Source organism: Panthera tigris, chromosome A2, assembly GCF_018350195.1.
Source record: "Panthera tigris isolate Pti1 chromosome A2, P.tigris_Pti1_mat1.1, whole genome shotgun sequence".
NCBI lineage: Eukaryota > Metazoa > Chordata > Mammalia > Carnivora > Felidae > Panthera > Panthera tigris.
This window is the reverse complement of record NC_056661.1, coordinates 120,384,284-120,405,420: the sequence shown is the minus strand read 5'-3', so window position 1 is coordinate 120,405,420 and position 21,137 is coordinate 120,384,284. Positions and strand designations below refer to the sequence as shown.

Genomic DNA, 21,137 nt, shown 5'->3' with positions numbered 1-21,137 from the left:
CACGCCCAATCTCTGATAACAGCCGTGCCAAACACAAAGAACTGCAAATGAAGTTATTTAAGACACACACACCAACCTCTACGCTGTTGTCTACTGAGGCAATCTCAAATCTCATTTAACAATCTATGGAGACCTATTCATTTGGGGAAAGAAACCTGCTCTTCATCAAAGAATGGGACTTTACCACGAACTTCGGACGGATCCTTTAAATGTCACTGCTTACAAAATAGTCATAACTGGGAAGGGAGTAGTGGGGAAACAGGGTCATTCATCACAGAGTGACCACAGGTTTCCAGCCGGTGCCACAAAGGATTCCTCGCTATGATGGGAGAAAATAGGGTTGTCATACCCGTCGTATACACACCTAAAGTACTAGGTCTGAAGGAAGACTGGGAAAGCACTAAACACCAGCCACGACATCAGCACAGATATATTAATGTCACAAAATTCCACAGCATTTGAATCATGTCAGTGGTTCACGTAACTGCCTTCTCCCTCTCCTCCCCTCCGGCCATCTCCCACCCAGCCCCGACACTGGCAACCACAAGCTAGCTGACGGTCCTCATTCTTTGTCCCTTTGTTTGTGTCACATGAGGTGTCCTCTCAGACCAAACATTGTGGAGGGAGTAAAAAAGAGGCAAACACCACCATAGTTTGGAAGGCTCTTTAATAGCAAGCGTATGGTAATTACATGGGTGGATGAGATCCTCTCTCGCAGGGGAGAGAGGCAGGTGCAGATGCAGACAGGGATCGGTTTAGGATTTACACTGCCGGAGGCATCTAAAACAAAGGGCAACAATTTTTTGGCAACCCATTTCACAGTTTTGTAATGTACAAGAGATTCCGCGGAAAGGAAATATAAAGGCAAAGAAAGCATACACACCTTGCATGAAACCTTTCTGCGTAAGGAAAAAGAAACCCAAAACTGTTCCTTGATTTTGCTTCTCAAGTAGATGACTCAACCCTGCTCTCAGACACCAGTTAAGACTGGCCCACAGATAGTGTCGGATTTTCCCCAGGGTGGACGATTTGCCTTCTCCTCTAAAAAGCCGACAGGGGTGCACGGTACTGCTCTGTGTCTTTATCCATCTGGCTATCAACAGGTACTTAAAGAATGACTCTTTAGCAACAAAAACGAAACAAAAGAAAAAACCAGGGAAAGGCAGTTTTACAAAGAACAGACTATCCGCCTTCTCTGCAGTACCGAAGAATTTGAATCCAGTTCTCAGTAAATTAAATGTTTATGTTCATGTGGCCCGGCGCACGCTCTCAACGGCTTGTGCCCATTCGGCCATACAGAGCTTTACATGAGGCTTCTAACATGTGACGCTCACGGGCCCTCTATTTTTATAATACGCATTTAAATAAAAATATCGACGACAACATATTATTTAACAATTTGTCCGGGGAACACGAGCTATAGATATTTTGCCATGGACACGATGTTGCCATGGACACCAGAGGCTCCCGGCATTCTGGCAAGTTTTAGATATGCTGTATAGAATCTAAGCAACTTCAGCCTTTCGTGTCATACCTGGTGTCACAAAACCAAGATAACTAATTGGGTCTTTGTGGAAGAGGATGAGTTTTTAATTAAAAACACAAAACAAAACAAAAAACTCTCAGGCTTCTCTGGTCATCTGAAGCAATAGGCAGGGGCACCTCTTCGGGGTTAACACTCATTATAGGGAAGAGGGATCTGTGAGCCCCTTGAGATTTCATTGTGCTCTTTCTACCACCCTCAAGCACCTTGGAGTCAGTGGGCGGGCTCTGCCCTCCAGCCCCTGGCCGCCTCCACACTGAGGGCAAGATCCAGTCTGGTTCACGTTCCGCCTGCCAGGTGATGAGAGCCCTCAGATCTGTTGGCACTTTGGGAAGACAGGCTTCTCTGGCTGACGGCTGGCTTATTGAGGAAAACTCCACCATATTTGCAGGACGCGCCCGCGGTCTCCTTGGCTGGGGGCATCTGTAAAGCCACAAAGCCACCCCCGACACAGGCCTCGCCTCTCAACATTCAGGCCATCCCTTTGAGGAAAGCGGGCTCCTAGCGTGAAGGCCATGAAGACAGTTTTCCTATACCTTACGCGATAACTGCCTTCGGGCTTTTTCTTTTCTTTTAAGAATCGGACTCCCTAACTCTCCCATTCTCCCTCTCTCATCTCCTCCCGCCCCAGATTAAGTCCCGCCTGTTCCCATGTGCCTCTCGAACCGTGGGAAATCAGATGTGTTCATACCGGTTTCCCAACCTGTGAATTTTCACGTGCAAGGTAGATTTCTAAAATATGAATTCCGACGATGCTCTGCAAGCACAGCCCCCCTAGGTCCATCCACTTTGTGCTCTTAGGAGACAGACACAACAGTTAGAGATGTAGTTGTGCTGGAGGAAAGGTTTCCGTTTGTAGGTGAAAAATGACAGTAGCTACGAGAGGAGAGAGATTTTTCACTGAAGGACACGAAACCTAGTTCTGGCAACCAGGACACAAGGAGAATTCCTAAATCAAAGACTTTTCATGTTCTAGTCACATAAAAAAAAAAAAAAAAAAGTCCTACGTGCTGCTATGAGCCTGGGAGACTTGAGGGGACGTCTCCGTGTACTTGAATCCGGGGTGCTGGCAGGCATCGCGTGGGGTCCCACCTCCCTCCCTGGCTCCCTAACTCATTCTCCGGTTCCCCGAAGTGCGCTCAGTAGGACCATCAGGCAGAGACAGGGACCAGTTGCCATACGGAAAATGTCTCTCAAACCCAGGATCAAGGTTTTTTCATGTCGCCAGAGGCCTGACTTCACAGCTGGCCCACAATGACCAACAAGCCACCGATCGCCACCCCCCCACACGTGTGCCACCACCATTCGCACATCTACACGCACTCACACACATTCTCTCTCGCGCTTTTCTTTCTACTGGATGACACGGCAAAAAAGCAAAAGTATTCCTCTTCCACTCTCTTCCAGCTACTCTTCAGGGAACTTATTCCACTTCCGAAGCCACCGTCTATCAGGGCACAAGGAAAAGCTATGCCTTCCAATGACGAAGCCTGCCTATCCGGGACAAGTGTGTTTCTAGATCTTCAGAAGCCTTACTTTACCCTCTTGTCTAAGGGACAGGAAGTCATCAGCCCCTTGGGATCACGCTTGAGGGGGTTTCAACACTCACAGACCAACAGAAACATACTCCAAGGTGGTCCTGTGGCCAGGATCCTCAGGTTAGCATCTTGGCGTGATTCAAAATGTGTTTCTTTCTCATTTCCCTAAAGCTTTCCTTGACGGTTGCTCTCCACACACACACACGTCATAAGGCAGCTATGGGGCGACCGTGGTGGAAGCAGGAAGGGAAAACACCCCTTGTTTCAGGCAAGTTAGGTGATTTGCCCAAGGTCACACGGTCACCGGCAGAGCCAGGATTAGAACCCAGGTCTCTGTCCTAACTCCTGGGCCGGCGCTCCTTCCGCTGCACCACACTGCCTCTTCGTAAGTGTTCTACGTTCGGGAAAGTCAGGAATGTGTCTAACTGTGGAACCTCTTCCGTGACAACCACCGCAGGCGGCCTGCCTCGCTGACCCATCCGGGTGGAGCTCTGCACCAGGCGAGCTCTGACGCCGCACGCGACCCGCACACACAACGCACAGCCAGGTGGGCGTGAGCGTGTGCCCGGGCGCGGGTGTGCACACTCAGAGGAAAGGAAGTTGGAGAGGAAACAGTCCGATGTGGTGATGCCGTCAGTGGTCTGGCCTTGGAAATAAGTAACATACAGCAATGGCATCCTCAACCCCGGGGGCAGAACAAAGACAAGATTTCTCCTCAGCCCAGTGACCGGCTGAGCTGACCTCGGGGCGGTTTTTATAAACAGAGACATTAACATAATAATACCAGAGCGCATTTGGTCAAAGCCTAAACGCTTTCTCATAAAATACATTTTTCTATTAACGTCCACGTTCGAACATATGGGAACTCAGATTTTGAGCCTCTCCGTGTAAAATTCCAGCGTCCCTCGTCCAGCTTCTTCGTTTCAGTGGCAGAAGTCATCCTTACTCTTTCAGCCCGTGGAGTCAACACGGTGTCAACACAGAGGCCACCAAACTTGAGTGGCATCTACAGAACACAATCACCTGCGCTCGGGTACGGGGCCGGTCGGAACACGGGGAGCAAAGCACGGGATACGCTCACCCCGCTGGATGAAACACCAAGGTGTGTCGTGTGAACAGGCGACTCTGAGGGACATCATTCCCCTGGAAGCTAACCTTCGATATGGTTTTTCCAAGCAAGGAAAAACACGCGGGTACCGAAGCACGGATGGAAACCACCGCATTGTTTTACCCGATGACTTAAAACCGCAGCACGCGGTTCTGCCACAAGCAGCCGTGCTCGTCACGGCACCAATCAATTAAACAGAAAATGTTAGCTAAGCAGGTTGACACTGACATGCCTGGAAGATACACAAGACTCCCATAAGCTCTGTGCTCTCCGCTGCTGCTGCTTTTATTGTTAATCCCAAACTATGACCACCTCGCAGGCATGTGTGTGCATGTTAAAATTCCCACCCCAGATGCTACGTTTAGTTAAGGGTTGTGGAAGAGGCATTCTGCGTCCTAAGTTATCGGCACGAGAGATGCAGAGAGGTCCAAGAAAATGAATTACTTTAAATAACTCCACCTTAGCGTTCCAAAGGATTTCCCTTGGAAACATATTTGTTGGCTGAATACTGACAGCAGTGTTTCCAATTATTAAGTAGTTGTTTCTGTGAGTTGTCTTAGTAGTTTGATCATTAGAACTTCCCCCCTTTGAACCAAGCTAACCCACGACTGAAAGATTCTCATGTTCCTATCGCTTTAAAAAGTCACGGCAGTTAGGTTCCTCGAAGCACCTGATGACATTTGTTTTTTTTTTAAGAAATTATACAGTGGGATCCTTTTCTTGACTTTTCTTTTTTAAAGAATAAAAGACAAATTAAGAAAGTAAAGAAGGATTCCATCACATTAAAAAAAAAATTTATCCTGGTTTATTTCCCCGTTAAATCTATCTATGGCTTCAAAGTTTAAGTGGCACTTGGATTCTGAATGTTTTCATGATTTAACAAGTTGCCATCTGGTTATAAAGAGAGAACGTAAATGTTTCATTTCATATGTGGGACGGTTTATAAACATTTTAAAGAAATCAATAATTTATGTCACCCCATCTATATTTTCCGCTATTAGATTTTAAAAGTGGCTTTGGAATTAGCATGTTTTGAAATAATTGAACATGCAAGTCATGTTTGCACCTAACCATGAACCAGCTGCAATCTATCCAGGTAACTTAGTGATGGCAGAACACTTAAGCAAAGGCTTCTTTGCCTCTCTTACCCTCTTCATCCAAAGCTAAGTGATTATCCTTTTCTGCCCTTGTATTTTCACTTGTGCAGTTTAATGACTAGGTATTAAAACTCATGCCTTATAAGCAAATTCCTTCACTCATGGACACTTAAAAAGTACGTAAAAAGTGCAGACTGCATTTCTTCTCTGCCATGCTTTTCCCCTCAATAATGTCACCTGTGAGGACTCAAAACATAATCCTTAATACATTCCGAGTTCTCTACGTTCGAGTCAGTGAAAGTGAGTTCTTCAACACAAACTCAGGAGAGAACGGTCAGCCACAAAATGGACTCTAACTTCAAAATGGCAAAGGCTACCGAGACAACTCCATAGAAACCCACGGAAACGGAAGTAAACTTCAGGTCACTTCTGAGCAAAGCTCATTCCAGAAATTTTGTGGTCAATAAAAAGGTACTTGGTTTGAATTTGGATGCTGGGAGCCAGACGTCCTGTTTCGAAGTGCTAACGCAAACTGCTAACCCAGGAGCACGCAACCCCACCTCAGGTACCGGGGGTTTACTCTCCTCGGTGGGAGCCCTCGGAAGTTTACTGCTGACTGACCCCCATTTGGGGGTGGTCCGCCTCTGGCTCCTCCTCTTCCACGTCTGCACTGTACTCTTCAAACGCATCATCGTCTGCATCCGGAAGCCCCAGTAACTACAGGAGAGAGAAGAGAACCAGCCGTGAGTACCAAGTGGCCCGCGGGCAGGAAGGTAATCAAAGACGTCTGATCCCAATTCAACAGCACCTGACAGGACTTAGCACAGCACCGATGGATTCCCCACTGGTGTGAACTGTGCCCACGATTATTTTTATAACCGTATTGGGTGGAAATGTCAAAGCTTTAATGGGCTGGTGCCCAAAAGGCTAAGTTTTCTTGGGGAGCCTGGAGATTTCTCTACTTTTAAGTATCAAAGCATGGCACCACACCCCCATATACAATAATAGAGTGTCTATGCACACACACACACATCTGGGATGTCAGATGTCAGCAGAAGTACAATGGACAGTGCTGACTGTTCTATCAAGACGACCAAAATCTATCCCCCTCTATTTTCCAGCCTAAAAACACGTGCTGCCAGCATTTGTAACACACAGAAAAACGTGAAAACCACTAAAAGATGTAACAAAATAACAAAATCTATTTAACAAAATATTTAACAAATCACAGTGGATCTGCAAGATGGGATCTCATATACCCACTTAAAAGAGTATTCTGGGTAACTTAACGATACAAGAATATGCTCCTAAATGTAAAAAGACATGATAAAAATTGCATTTTCAGTGCAATACAGATTTTCTTCAAATTTATACACAAATGCCTAGAAAAAAAGACTTTGACAAAATACATCCACATTTCAGAAGTGTTGTTTTTAGACAATGAGGTAATGGGTACGTTTTTATTTCCTTTTTATCTTTTTGTATTTTCCAGAGGCTCTGTAATTATCATCAGGGAAATCCACAATAAATACACAGTAAACGTTTTCTTAAAGCACTGACTGGTCTTCGGTTAGAAGCCTGAGTGCCATTTGCTGGGTCTGATCAGTATGAACGAAAAACTCTGGTGCTGGCAGGAAGCCATGGCCTTGGGTCCTCCTGGGCCCCGACCGTGATCATGGTGCTTCCAATCCCACAGCTTCTCGGTGAGACTTACGGTCACTGCATGTGACTGCCCTGACTTTCTCACGTGGTGGCCCTCTTGGCTGATCACTTTCAGGCAACTTCACTGAATGGCCCTATGAGCCAAACTAACTGCCTTAAGCCCCTCGAATAAGTTAGATCATTCTGTTCACTTTGCATGACCCCCCGGTGCCCTGCAACCCGTGCTCCCTTCCCCTGTCTTCCCAGCCTCTCCCCCAAATGCTTAAACGAGTCAAGGACAAAGCAGAATCCCAACCAAAAGGATGCCTTTACCCTGAAGTTCTCCAACTGCAACCCTCGCCGGTCTCACAGAGCCCTACGAACACACTCAGGACCAGATCATCTGCCAGGCCCTGGGTCATGTTATACATGTGGCCTGGTGAGGCAGGCATGGCCAGCTGCAGCCACACGCTTTCCCCTCAGAGCCCAGAGTGCTGCGGATGTCTCAAAGAGCCACTGTTGGCTTGGAGGGGTGAGGCAGGAGGAGTGCATCCCCGCTAGCCTGGACAGTGTGGAGCGATCTCGCCTACGCCTGGGGGAAGCAAGAAGCCCCTTTCTCCCACTGCTGTCTCCCTCTCACATCTTAGGAGAGTGAGCAAAGGATCATCTTTTCCCCTAAAGAGAGAGAAAAGATGGCCACAATGGACACAGATGACGAGTATTTTGATGTTCCATTTTTATTTGAAGAGATGCTTGGTGACACGGCAAAACGTGAAAGCATCAAATGAGTGGTGATAATGTAGGTCACTGGTAAAACAGAAGTATTGTTGCCCCTACGGAGAACCCCAGCATCACCAAAATGCCAACTGCAGATGCGTTAATTCGGCAATAAATGTGACTCCTCACTGCCCCGAAGGGATACCCCCTTAAAAGAGGAGTGGCCAAGGAGTTCTCTCTCACTTAAAGAATCTGACTGGTAGTGGCTGCCTGGAGCCCTGGGTTGAGGATCCCAAGGGGCTCAGTGGGAAAGACGGTGGTCCATTAGCAATGGCGGCCATGGGTAAAGAGGGTGTGGTGGAGGTATGCATCCACACGTTTGCCATCTTGTCCTGAAGACACGTGCCCACCATTATTCTTTCTCACGACACGCGTAGGTAATTCACACGGACCCAAACCATAGGTAGCCCTCAACACCCTTCTTCTCCTCAGCTTAGGGTGGTTTGTAGAAGAGGTCCCAGCGAGCCATGAAACCATTACCACAACTCTTCCCCTCTCTCCTCTTCCTAGCTCCCTATCTTACCTTTACGTGAATCCAAAGGACATAGATTTAGGTCTAGAGCATCAGCCACACGTGAGGCCCTTCCCTTCCGTGGGAAATACGTGCATGCTACATCTAGAACTGCTCACCCCCTGCCCTGAGAGGAGGGAGAAAGAACAGAAGCAGTTCTGTTCCAGGAAGCGGAACTTCCCGACTTCCCAGGCAACTTTAGTGCAGCGTCTGCAGATTCACGAGAGGCTGTGTGAAAAAGGCACTGGACCTGGCATCCAGAAGGTACGGCTCTAGCTGGGGACCTCTGCCACGCCACTACCTTGGTTGAGCCTCGGCGTCCTTCTCTGGAAAGTGGGAACCGTGACACCTGCTCTGCGTCCAGAGAAACTCTGGAGACTAAACGAGAAAGTGAGTGTGGCCACGGTCAGCAAACCGTAGAGCCCCGTGTGAATTATTCAGTGGCTTCTCGTTGTGAGGCACAGCAGTGCAGGTGGCCTGGGTGGCTCAGTCGGCTAAGCATCTGACCCTTGATTTCGGCTCCGGTCATGATCTCACGGTTCGTGAGATGGAGCCCCGCGTGGGGCTCTGCGCTGACAGCACGGAGCCTGCTTGGGAGTCTCCGTCTCCCTCTTTCTCTCTCCCCCTCCCCTGCTCACATGCACGCAGCACACATGTGCTTTCTCTAAACAAACACACACACAAACGCACTTTAAAAAAATAATAGGGGCGCCTGGGTGGCTCAGTCGGTTAAGCGTCCGACTTCAGCTCAGGTCACGATCTCGTGGTCAGTGAGTTCGAGCCCCACGTTGGGCTCTGGGCTGATGGCTCAGAGCCTGGAGCCTGCTTCCGATTCTGTGTCTCCCTCTCTCTCTGCCCCTCCCCCGTTCATGCTCTGTCTCTCTCTGTCTCAAAAATAAATAAACGTTAAAAAAAAATTATAAAAAAAAAAATAATAATAATAAAGCACAGCAGTTCAGTTATTCATGGGGGAGTGCCGGCTGCATCTGGACGGCCTCAAGCCCCCGCTCCTCCCTTGCCCCTCGGCTGTGCTCCCTTCTGGGTCACCTCACTGGTAATCAGTACTCTAAGAAGTGTAAAGAGAAGGAAGGAAGAAACTCAATTCTGTTAGCCTCTTCGTCTGATTCTCAGACTTACAGTCACAGCCTTCCATCCAACCCACCAATTTGATCATACTTCAGATGTAATAATAATAATAGTCAATACTGGTCATGTTACTATCTTCTAGGCATGGGAGTTAAGCAGCTTTACATATATTAATTCCATTGGTTCCTCGGAATAGCCCCAGGCCCTATAATTATCACCCTATTACAGATAAGACCTAGAGAGGTTGAGTCACTCGCACGCACGGAGTTACCCAGTTAGTGTCAGAGCCAGAATTCAAACCCACGCCATCAGACTGCAGACTACAACCTGACCACCAGCTACCCAGGAGGTTCCCTTCCAGCTGGCGATGCTGTTCCTTCAGCTGGAGGCCTCAATGTTTTCTACTGAGTAATACACCTTTTAAAACATTCAATGGACAATGGTAACGTCTACACTTATGAGTATGTACAATTGGGAAACACACAGAGCAGAGGAGAAAAAGCACCAGAACTATAATTTGCCTGGGACTGCAAAGAATACCATACAGACATGCAATAATCTAGCATTCCCACCTCTGCCTCTACTCCCATCTACGGCAGGTACATCTACATTTAACTTCTGGATCCAAATTTTTAACAGTCAGGAAGACATGTCAGAGACAGGAATACAGGCAGACTGGTAAGAATCCTGGGCTCCTTGCTTATACTGTATCCGCTTGTTCTTCTAAAGAAAAGGAGACAGACCCAGAAATCCTATCTGGTATGTTTCAACTACTTCTGATAGTTATAATCATTAAGTTTGTTGAGCGGAATTTTTTCAACTGACTGGGAAAAAAAATCTTTATGCTCACTCTGGACAGTGGTGTTGGCATTTCTAGAGTTTTGCTGTGCACAAAGCTTCCTTTGGGCAACATACGATCTTACATAAAAACCTCTGGGGCCCAGGGGCGCCTGGGTGGCTCAGTTGGTTAAGCATCTGACTTCGGCTCAGGTCATGATCTCACGGTTGGTGGGTTCGAGCCCCACGTCGGGCTCTGTGCTGGCGGCTCAGAGCCGGGAGCCTGCTTCGGATTCTGGGTCTCCCTCACTCTCGGCCCCTGCCCCACTCACTCTCCGTCTCAAAAACAAATGAACATTAAAAAAAATTAAAAAAAAACAAAACAAAAACTCTGGGGCCCACCCACCCACACAGGGTTGTACTTGAAAGGTAGAAATGCCAACCCTTAAGAATTCAAGTTCTTTAGACCCAGAAGAGGATCAATTATCTGTAGGACTAACTCCAGGTCTTATAGAAAGTTACGTAAATTAGTTGAGGACACATTTAGTTGGCACTTAGCATCTGCTGTCTCCAAAGGTGGCCCTCACTTAGCACAGTGGCCTACAGTGTCTTTACAGAAGAAACGGAGAAGGATGTCTATGCCTTGGAGAGCACAGCCAATTAGCGAGGCAGCTTTCAGTGAGTGTCTTGTGGCTTCAGAGGTCCCTGTGAGCTCCTTCCAGAGGACGCCTTGAAGCACTTTACTGTGTATACGATTCACCCAGAGATGCCCTTAGAATGTAGATTCTGACTCAGCTGGTCTCAGGCGAAACCTGGGATTCTGTATTTCTAACAAGCTCCCAGGTGATAGGGATACGACCGGTCCGAAAACCACACTCTGAGCATTAAGCATTACTCTAAAGCTTTGGGGAGTTTGTCACTATTTATCTCAATGATCAACGATGCCACTGTTACCAAGAAACCTACAATGAGATCCTGGTCAGTCTGTGTTCTTGATACTAGGAGAAAAAAAGGGGCAGGTGACAAGGTGGACAGAAGACCCAAATGGGCAAGAGACTGGTAGGTACTTTCTCACTTTCAGGGGCCATCATATTTCCTAAAAAAATACACGGGTTTGAAAGCTCATACCTGAGCAAAAAACAAAAGCTATGATAAACGTAAATTATCAACATTCAATGTCTTTTAGTAAAACCCACAGGAGTGCATAGTCTTCTCTTACCGGACTTTCTGACCTACTGGGGGGGGTGGATTCTTTCTCTTCTCCCTGGCTCTTAACCAGACTATAGGAGTAGAAGCAAGGATTGGACTTTTTCTGGGTCACGAAAGGTCTTCCCGTGGGGTTTAGTTCCCGGCTCCTCAGCTATTAGTGGCAAAGTGAAAATATTAATCTTTCTTGGGCCAGCAAGCTAGAACGAGGGGCATTTTTCTGCTAGAAGCGTCTGCTTCTTGAAAGAAAAAAACATTGAGTCAGAACAGTAACCCCAGAGCGGGGGACCAGGGTCAAAGACAGCAAGAAAACATGGGGAACCACAGGCTGTAACTCCAGGTAGGGCTATCAAAGCAACATCAGCCAAACAGCACACAAAGTTGTCATAACAACAGATGCCTCATGACCCTAATGTCCACAGTGCTAGAAGAGAAGGAGGAGTAACGGTCCAGGATAAAATAAAATAAAATAAAGCTTTGGGCGAAATTGAAAGGGCAAAGATAAGGTTTGATTTTGCAGCTAAATTGGAAACCATAAGCTCTTCTCTTGTGAACTGTTTTTTAACCAGGGGAAGCCTGTCGGCTGGCACTAAATAAAAGCTACGAAAACACCGAGGAAAAAAATAAATGGCGCGATCACCGTTATTTGATCTATAACCGCTATTTTATTATCTAGCTCAATCAGGTGATGACCAGCAACCGTCAACCGAGGGCCACTTAAACAAGAAACATGTAAGACTCCGACAATTCTCCAATTCACATTTATCAAGGCTATTGATGGGTGTCTCCGAAGCCGTGACGGGTTGCACGACAGGGATAAACCCGCCTGCTCCCCAGACGGCAATGACGGCCCGCTCGGCACGGTCATCTGCACATACGTACCATTTGGATGTGCCGTTCAGCCAGGAAGGGAAAAAACACTGGGTCCAAGCTAGGAGGCCCCTGGAGTAGAGCCGAACGCGTGTCCCTCTGGGAGGGACGCTGCCCTTGCATCCAGTCCTGGATCTACCCAACGAACCAGAAACTGAGACGGACCTCAACAGTGTGGAAGGGCTTTGATGGTCCTCTGTGCTCTTAGTCTGATTTTGAAGCTCCCCGTGGATCCACAAGACCTCAAAACATGTATGACGCCCATTTTAAAGAGGGGGACACTGAGGTCCAGTGACCTGCTGGAGGCCATGACGGCATGGGAGCCAGACAGGGAGCCAAGGCAGGGCTGAGCCGAGCCACCTTCCCCCACCCACGGGGCATCTCTGAGACTCTGAGCCGAGAGGCCACAATGGGCCCTCCTTCTCGGCCAGCTCTCCCTCGCTCCGAGCCCATCTGGATCCCGCCATGTTTTCAGGTCTCAACTTCCAAGGAAGTCACCGCCTGGCACTTGATTCCTCAGTGAGCCCACTCATACCTCGAATTCGCAGCCCTCCTCACACACTACAGACAATACACGTTTGAAAAAAAACATACAACATCGTCGCTCGTTATGTTTTTTTGTGGTAAACTCATTATGTTTATGTGGGTAAACTTCTGACTAGAACACCCCAACAGCACCTCTTAAAAAAATCCCTTACCTTAGCTGGATGCTTCTGTTAAGCAATGTGTTGAAATCACTTAGCACCTGTTTTCTCTCTCCACCCAAAATCTAAGAGTCCCACAGAAGGTCTCACGGAGTCCTACTCACTTCTCAACAGTATTTCGCCTCGTGTGCTCAGCCGGGCCGTATCACCGCCAGCATTTATTCCGTGCTTATCACGCGTGATGTGTCGGACCAAGTTCCCAGTGAGAACTGCATCATTTAATCTTTACAGATGCCTAAGGTAGCTATCGTCAGTTGTTTCCTAATTTTACAAATGGAGACACTGAGAGGTCAAGTAACTTGGCTAATGTCACACAGCCACAAAGTGCCAGAGCTGGGATGTGAATACAGGCAGCCTGCCCACAAAGCCTGGGTTCCTCAACATGTAGTATCCCGAGTCCACATAACTGGGTAAAGAGACCACAAACAGCCTAACTAATGTCCTCTCAGGAAATACTTCCCCAGAGAACAGCAAAGCGATGTAAGGACAGCAGGGAATGGAACTCCTCTGCTCATTCTATACGGTATCTGGGAGGGTGTCCGGACCAAAATAAATGTTCTGCCTTGTAACATGGATTTCTCTGCACGTTTTCGTGGCTGCCTCTCCCATCAGAAAGCTCCTTGAGGGCAGGAACCGGGCACCATGTCCTGCCCCTCGCTCTCGAAAGCAGTGCTTTGGCAAACAGCAAACAATCAATACGCTTTGTTGAAAATGTGGTGAAGAAATGTGGGAAAAGAGAGGACAAGTGAGATAGAGGGAAACACTTTTTTGCTTTTCAAGTCCGACAACAGGTTTTTTTCTCCCCCCCCCCCTCATTTTAAGTTTATTTATTCACTCTGAGAGAGACAGTGCAAGTAGGGGAGGGACAGCGAACCCCAAGCAGGCTCCCTATTGTCAGCGCAAAGCCTGATGTGGGAATCGAACTCACAAACTGTAAGGTCATGACTTGAGCTGAAGTCGGACACCGAACCGACCGAGCCAGCCAGGCACCCCTTCTCTCGCTGTTTTAAAATTTAAATTCTAGTTAGTAGCATACAGTGCATTATTGGTTTCAGGAGTAGAATTCAGTGATTCATCACATACAACACCCAGAGCTTGTCACAAGTGCCCTCCTCAGCACCCACCACCCATCTAGCCCATCTCCCACCCACCTCCCTCCATCAGCCCATTTGTTCTCTATCATTAAGAGTCTCTTGTGGTTTAGGGGCGCCTGGGTGGCTCAGTCGGTTGAGCGTCCGACTTCGGCTCAGGTCTCGATCTCGCGGTCCGTGAGTTCGAGCCCCGCGTCGGGCTCTGTGCTGACCGCTCAGAGCCTGGAGCCTGCTTCGGATTCTGTGTCTCCCTCTCTCTCTGCCCCTCCCCTGCTCATGCTCTGTTTCTCTCTCTCTCTCTCTCTCTCAAAAATAAAACACTGAAAAAAAAGTCTCTTGTGGTTTGTTTCCCTCTCTTCTTTTTCTTCCTCCTTCCTGTAAGTCCCATCTGTTTCTTAAATTCCACATGAGTGAAATCTTACAGTATTTGTCTTTCTCTTTTTCACTTAGCATAAAAACATTCCAGTTCCATCCACGTGGCTGCAAATGGCAAGACTTCATTCCCATTGATGGCTGAGTAATAGTCCAATATGTGTGTGTGTGTGTGTGTGTGTGTGTGTGTACATACATATACACCACATCTTCTTTATCCATTCATTAGTCGATGGACATTTGGGCTCTCTCCATAGTTTGGCTATCGACAACAGGTTTCTTCGCTGTGGGGGTGAGGGAAACTTTCATTATGATATTGCCTCCTTCAGTGTGGGGGGCGGGGGAGGCAAAAAAGAGAGGGGGACGGGGACAAGCAGAGTCTACAAAGTTGTTAGGCAGGAAGGTACCGGGTGCCAAGTGGCACGTTTAGCCTTTTGGGCAGGACAGCTGAGGAAGGACCAGATGACCCCGCTCCTTTGGACCGTGCGTTCAGGGGTGTCCACGGACAGTCAAACGGACTGTGCTCAAGTAAAGCCCCAAAGGGCGGCAGAAGGCTGCTCATCTTTTGGTGCTCGTCTTTCCGGAGAGACGACACAGGGCAGGGGCTGGTGATAGGTTGGCCAAGGGGAAACGACTCAAAGCCACGGATGAGGCTGTTCTAAGATGAAGGCGGAAAGACTCCCCCGTGGTTTTCCCGACTACAAACAGAAAGCAGCCGCAGGAGTTGATCAGATTACCACCTGTTTTCAGGGAGATGACGTGGAAGTTTACCTACTTGACGACCCTGTGGCCTCTGGGTACGTGTTACTTCGACCAGTACTTCCATGAGCAACGAGGCCTTTTCCTGTGCCTTACTTCTAAACGCAAAGGTCCCTTACGTAAAGCTGACAGATATATAGCAGCAGTGGGAGGAACCACACTCTTGAGTGGAGGAGGAGAGGGTGGAACTTTCCCACTGAAGTCCGCAGTTCTTCCTTGTGGTCTGGAACAGTCCTGGACTCATCGAACTTGGGGCACGTCGGGGCTGAGGGAAAGGCAACCGCGTGCACTTCACCTTCACTAACCCTGACAAGGTGCCTCCCACCCGCCTCTCCCCGGGGTCAAAGAGACCCACACAGAAACCTCGCCACCAGCCGGTGCCCTACCAGTCCAGGCCTCCTCTCCTTGGGAGCACATCCCTGCCGGAGATGTAGGCTGTGCTCTAGAAAGGAACCCTGCAGATCCAACGGCGACGGCTGATCAAGTCTGCGTGTCTCTGTGACAAGCAGCAGCTAACTCTGAAAGAAAATGTTCAAACAATCCAGTTGTCTTCAGCTATGCATCTGGATTTTTCTGGACTGCGATCCCCCCCGCCGCCCCCTACCCCGTTTACATGTGGCTGCCTGGTTGCCAAAATCCAGCCCTGGCTTCTTGGTAGAGAAAAACAGCAAAACAAGTCCTGGCGGGAGAGACCACCTTCTCGAACAGTTAGGCCAATTCTGCCCGTATTGTGCTCGCCATCAAAGAGAACACGCACAGAAAGAAAAGCAGGTGGAAGGCTAATGAATGGAACCCCTGGGAGGAAACTAGCCGCAAAGTGAGTATCATTTGCTAATAGATGTTGTTGTTGTTGTTGTTTTCTGGTTAAGACTTGGGGCGGGGGGGGGGGGGGTTCAAGTTTTACAAAAATCTTGCCTACTTTGATACCTCTGCTTAAATGCCGAACAGGCATGTTCAAATACTGCTACGCCCCAAATTGAGCTCCTGGTCGCATGGCCCCCCAGCCTTCCCTTCTGCATCCTCCCCAATCTCAGTAAATGACAGCGCCACTCCCTTCCCTGCGCGGGCAAGGACCTGTGGGTCACCCTTGCCCTCTCTTTTTCCCACACCCACTTCTGTTCCGCCAGCAAGTCCCATCGGGTCTACTTTCAAGGTCACCTCTAGAGTCTGGGCCCTTCATTCCGCCTTTGCCGTGATCACCCCGGTCCAACCCCTTATCCTGCCACCGCATGACAGCAATGGCCTCCTCGCCCGTGCCCCCTGTTCCCACCTGCCCCTTGCAGCCTATTCTCAGCTGGTCAGAGGGGCAGAGGGGGCTTTTCAAAATGCAAAGTCGGGTCCCTCTTGCGCTCAAACTCCTCCAATGGCTCCCCACGACACTGGAGTAAAACCCGAACCCTCTGTGACCTGCAAACCCCAGAAATTCCTCGGGCTCCTCTCCGACTCCTCCCCACCCTTCCCACGTGGGCCACACCACCTCCCCCTCTCCTTGTCCCCCGAACACTGATATTCACCCCATCCACCACGGCCTCCCGGCCTTCGTGCTTGCTGTTCTGTCTACCTGGAAAGCTTTCCTCTGGATTTTCTCCTGTTCACACTTCAAGTTTTACTCAAATGTGAACGTCTTTGCAAAGCCTCCCCTGCTCCCCTGATTTAAAAAAAAAAAAAAAAAAAAAAAATCCGAGTACCTCTGACGCTTCTTACCTCCTTTCCCTGACTTACCTACTTCTTCTCCTTGGCACTTATCACTAATACATTATGTGCTGGACTTCTTTATCTTTCCCCCCACCGCTGCTAGAATATAAGGATAAGATTTTCATCTGTTTGAGTCGAGTGTTAGGACCAGAGCAGTCAGGTACTCAGTAAATATATACTGCACGATTGAGGGCTACATCAGTACTTTTCAGTCACGCGTCTATCCTGAGTGAGCCAAACAGGCTTAGAAAATGAAGAACCAAAAAATGGACTGCCTGGGCAAATGGTACACATCAGACACAGTGACCGAAGCCACTGAAATTCTAGTTCTTGTAACGGTGGATGAGTGGTTGGGGCCCAACTCTTCCTCAGAGAAAAAAGCTGGAATAAAGACGAAAAATGCCTTCTTAAATACACGGAAGAATTAGAACCTAGAGAGATAAACATAAAAGCTGCTTTTGTCCCGAGGGCATCTGTGGACCTGTAAGAAATGGCTAGCAACTTTTCTGCATTCCTGGCCTGCTATAACAGCTAGGGAGGCCGAAGTCAAACCCTGGGTCTTCCAAAGGAGCAGGCTATGACGAACCATCCCCACTTTGAGCTGAGGTCTCAAAGACCTGTTATGGTCAGAATGCCTGTGTCCCTGCAAAGGTCAGGTGTTGAAACCCTAACCCTTGAGGTGACAGATTAGGAGGTGGGGACTTTGGGAGGTGATGAGGTCATGAATGCAGAGCCCTCATGAATGGGATCGGTGCCCTGATAAATAGGCCCTAGAGAGATCTTCCTCTCCTTCCACCATGTGAGGTTACAGCCAAAAGCAGCTGTCTGTCTAGGAAGTGGGCCCTTACCAGACACCAAGTCTGCTGGCACCTTGACCTTGGACTTCCCGGCCTCCACACCTGTGAGAAATACATGTCTGTTGTCTACAAGGCACCCAGGTTCCGGTATTTTGTTACCGCGGTCTACATGGACTACAACAGCCCTCGAACTAGAAACAACCAGAGTTGCTGGCCTTTCATCACCTGGAGAGTTCCAAGAACTACAAATCTCGCATTGCTTGAAGGTGGTCTCACGTGATAGGACCCCCAAGCCCTGGCAGAAACAGATCAAAATCCTCTCTGGAGGAAGGTGCCATCACCTCAGGCCTCAATGTATTCCTTTTTTTTTTTTCCCCCTAACATTTATTTATTGTTCAGAGACAGAGACAGAGCATGAGCAGGGGAGGGGCAGAGAGAGAGGGAGACACAGAATCCGAAGCAGGCTCCAGGCTCCGAGCGGTCCGCACAGAGCCCGACGCGGGGCTCGAACCCACGGACCGCGAGATCACGACCTGAGCCGAAGTCGGACGCTCAACCGACTGAGCCACCCAGGCGCCCCGGGCCTCAATGTATTCCTATATACAAGTTTTCAAATACGATAACCAGCACACAGAGAGAATCCAACACACTAGGAAACCAGATACCAAGAGGGACAGCCAGTTGACCAAAGATGGCCAAACTGACTCACAAGCCTTGAGATGCTGGAATGTCAAGACGTGGTCTATGACGCAGCCATGCGATCGGGCCTGCTACGCTCAGGGAACTGAAAGGCAAGCTTGAAAACTGCAGCCGAGGAGTAGACACTATTTTAAAAGAACTGGAAAAAAAAAAAAATCCAGAGCAAATACCATGGAAGGTGTAGCATATTCACAGTGGGCTGAGATGCGGAACTCAGAGGACTTGTCATCACAACAGTAATCTGACTTTATCCTCCAATAAAGATAAAGGGAAATAGGTAATCTTCAAAACAGGGGTGAGAATTCACTTCACATGTTTTCAGCGGGAACAAAACCAAACTGTCAGCTAGCAGGAATAGACAGATTCCTAAATCCTGTGTTGGAGCTCGGGGGAGGAAGCAAGCTCTCTACAAGAGAGTTTATCAGAAGAGAAAAGACCAGAGCCAGTATCCAATGTCCTCCTTCTCCAACCCTACAGATATGGAGGCATATCCTGTATATAGCCTTCTGGCAGCCCCCCAAATCTAGACCCCCCACCACGGACGAGAACCTCCATAGCTTCCACAAATTGTGACCTTAAGTCTACTGGACAAGAGCAGGAATACTCAGAAGTCTCATAGAGGCTCTGTCTGCTTCCCACCCTATCAGAGACTCTTCACTCAAGTGATGCTAGAAATAACCATCATTCCTGCAACCAACAGCTGTGTCACATCCCGTTCCCCCTCCCTCTCCGCCCTCACCCTCCCTCCCCGAGCTGCTATCTTTAAGCCACAAAGCAGACAAGAGAAAAACAATTAGTCACCCCCAGGCCTTGCCCACTTTCCCCACCACCCGTGTTATTCCCAGCACAATCACTGCAGAAAAGAAGCCGGCTCTGGAAGCCAAGTAGGCACCTACAGGTCTGAAAGACTTGAAGACTTTTTCCAAGACTTCGTGAAGCGTCTTCTTGCCGCAGGAGGAGATGTAGTCCTGTGCTAGCTGCAAGAAGGGCAGGCAGTCCTCGCTCTCACTCCACACGTGCTGCGCGCCCACAGGCGAGGGAGAGGAGAGAACAAAGACACACAGTCATTTATTACACTCGGTGTGAAATACAGACAGCCAAAAAGATTTTTTTTTTTTTTTTTGCATTCCATAAATTGGAAGGCCTCTGTTCCAGGGTAAAATTCCCACGTTCGTTCTCGATTTGCTCGCATTGAAGGGGAAGAGAAAATGCCTACCCTACGGGAAACCCCCATGCTTTCGGTCCATAGTCTCACCTGCTCAATTCGCCATCAGATCCGCTGGGGCGTAGCAAAAAAAGCAGTGGGATCCATATCCACTCCCCCACCCCTGCCCCACCCAACCATTTCCATAGCCCTTCTAGGGCTGGGGAAGGAGGGTTTTAAAGCAGCAGGGAGGAGAAACCAAGGGTTTGCATGATCCTTGGCTTTGCCTTCAGCTGTGGCTGAAGGATTAATTAAGCATAATCTGTAACCATTGACTTGCAATGAAACATTCTTTACCCAGAGCAGCCTGCAGAGTGGGGGTGATGGTAAATTTACTTCCAAATGAAATGAATTTAAAATCAACAACCACAAAACAGAATGAAACAAAATGACTTTAAAAGAACACACAGAGGGGCGCCTGGGTGGCTCAGTCAGTTGAGCATCCCGCTCTGGCTCAGGGCATGATCTCACGGTTCGTGAGTTCGAGCCCCGCGTCAGGCTCTGTGCTGACAGCTCGGAGCCTGGAGCCTGCTTCGAATTCTGTGTCTCCCTCTCTCTCTGCCCCTCCCCTGCTCACGCTGTCTCTGTCTCTCTCAAAAACAAACATTAAAAAAAAAAAATTAAAAGAACACACAGAAAAGCCACCACTCCATCACTGGGAAGCAAAGGCTTTCGGAAAGCTCACCTTCTCTTAGGATGCATTAAGGCGGCATTGCTTCACAATGTCAACATGCACCAAGGACCTGGTTTTAGGTTTTACTTTTTCTTAAGGCTAGACACGGTATATTGGTTTTGTTTGTTTGTTTGTTTTCCCATGTGAGGACATTTGTTTTAGCACCTCTTTAAGACGAGATAAGTCTCTCTCATAAATGTTGAAGGATCTGGAATGAGCCCAAGAAACAGGCTGAGAGATCTGGGGGGCAGAAGCCCCCCTGCTCTGCACATCTGAGCTGGGGAGAGGCACTGGGCCACTAGGGTAACATCAGGGTGTCTAACCAAGAGTCACTGTTTAGAGGGGCCCGATCAATGACAGTGCAGAGGCATGGGAGAGAGGAAGACACCCGGAAGTTAAAGCAAGAAGCAGAAACGAGGCAGCAGGAGACAAGATCTATTTGGAGAAATGGTCCACGTCTAGCACACACTGGCTCCCTTCCATTATTAATATAATGATTAGGGCATCACCCCAGAGAGTTCCATGTCAATCACTCAAGAAACATTTTACCTCCTTCCTTCTCATTGGAGCATTTCTAAGGACTGGACCTATAGACTTAAGTGCTCAGATCCAAGAGACTAACTAGACGCTAATGTGCCCTTTCCACTCCAATTATCTGTGTTTCACAGATGGAAAGGTCCATTTCTGACACATGCTGCTTGAATTCCAGCAGACTTCTAGAGGAGCTTCTGGCTCAACCTAGCGAAGACAACTTCTGGCTTCTCTAACTTTAGAGCACAGCTCAAACATGAGTCCCTATGAATTAGAGACCCTTAAGAGTTGCTGAGCAGCTGAAATGCCATTTATGTAATGGTAGTTTCTTACATTGTATGAAAGGACGAGTACAAAGTGCTTTTATAGCCATTATCACACTTGGTTCTTAATCAGTAGGGATTCAGCAAGAACAATAAAGTCCTACTTTAATGTAAGTTCTGCTCAGCACCCATTTT

At 48.4% G+C, this 21,137-nt stretch overlaps 1 protein-coding gene across 1 annotated transcript in view; it reads right to left on the bottom strand.

The window, feature by feature from the left end:
• Positions 1–650: 650 nt before the first annotated feature.
• Positions 651–21,137, bottom strand: part of MTURN (maturin, neural progenitor differentiation regulator homolog) — a 28,691-nt gene continuing 8,204 nt past the window's right edge. The window contains exons 2-3 of the mRNA XM_042969194.1: positions 19,168–19,290; positions 651–6,003 (exon numbers count right to left, since the gene is read on the bottom strand). Coding sequence (XP_042825128.1) covers positions 5,893–6,003; positions 19,168–19,290 — 234 coding nt within the window. The 3' untranslated portion in view covers positions 651–5,892. The remainder of the gene's footprint in view (positions 6,004–19,167; positions 19,291–21,137) is intronic.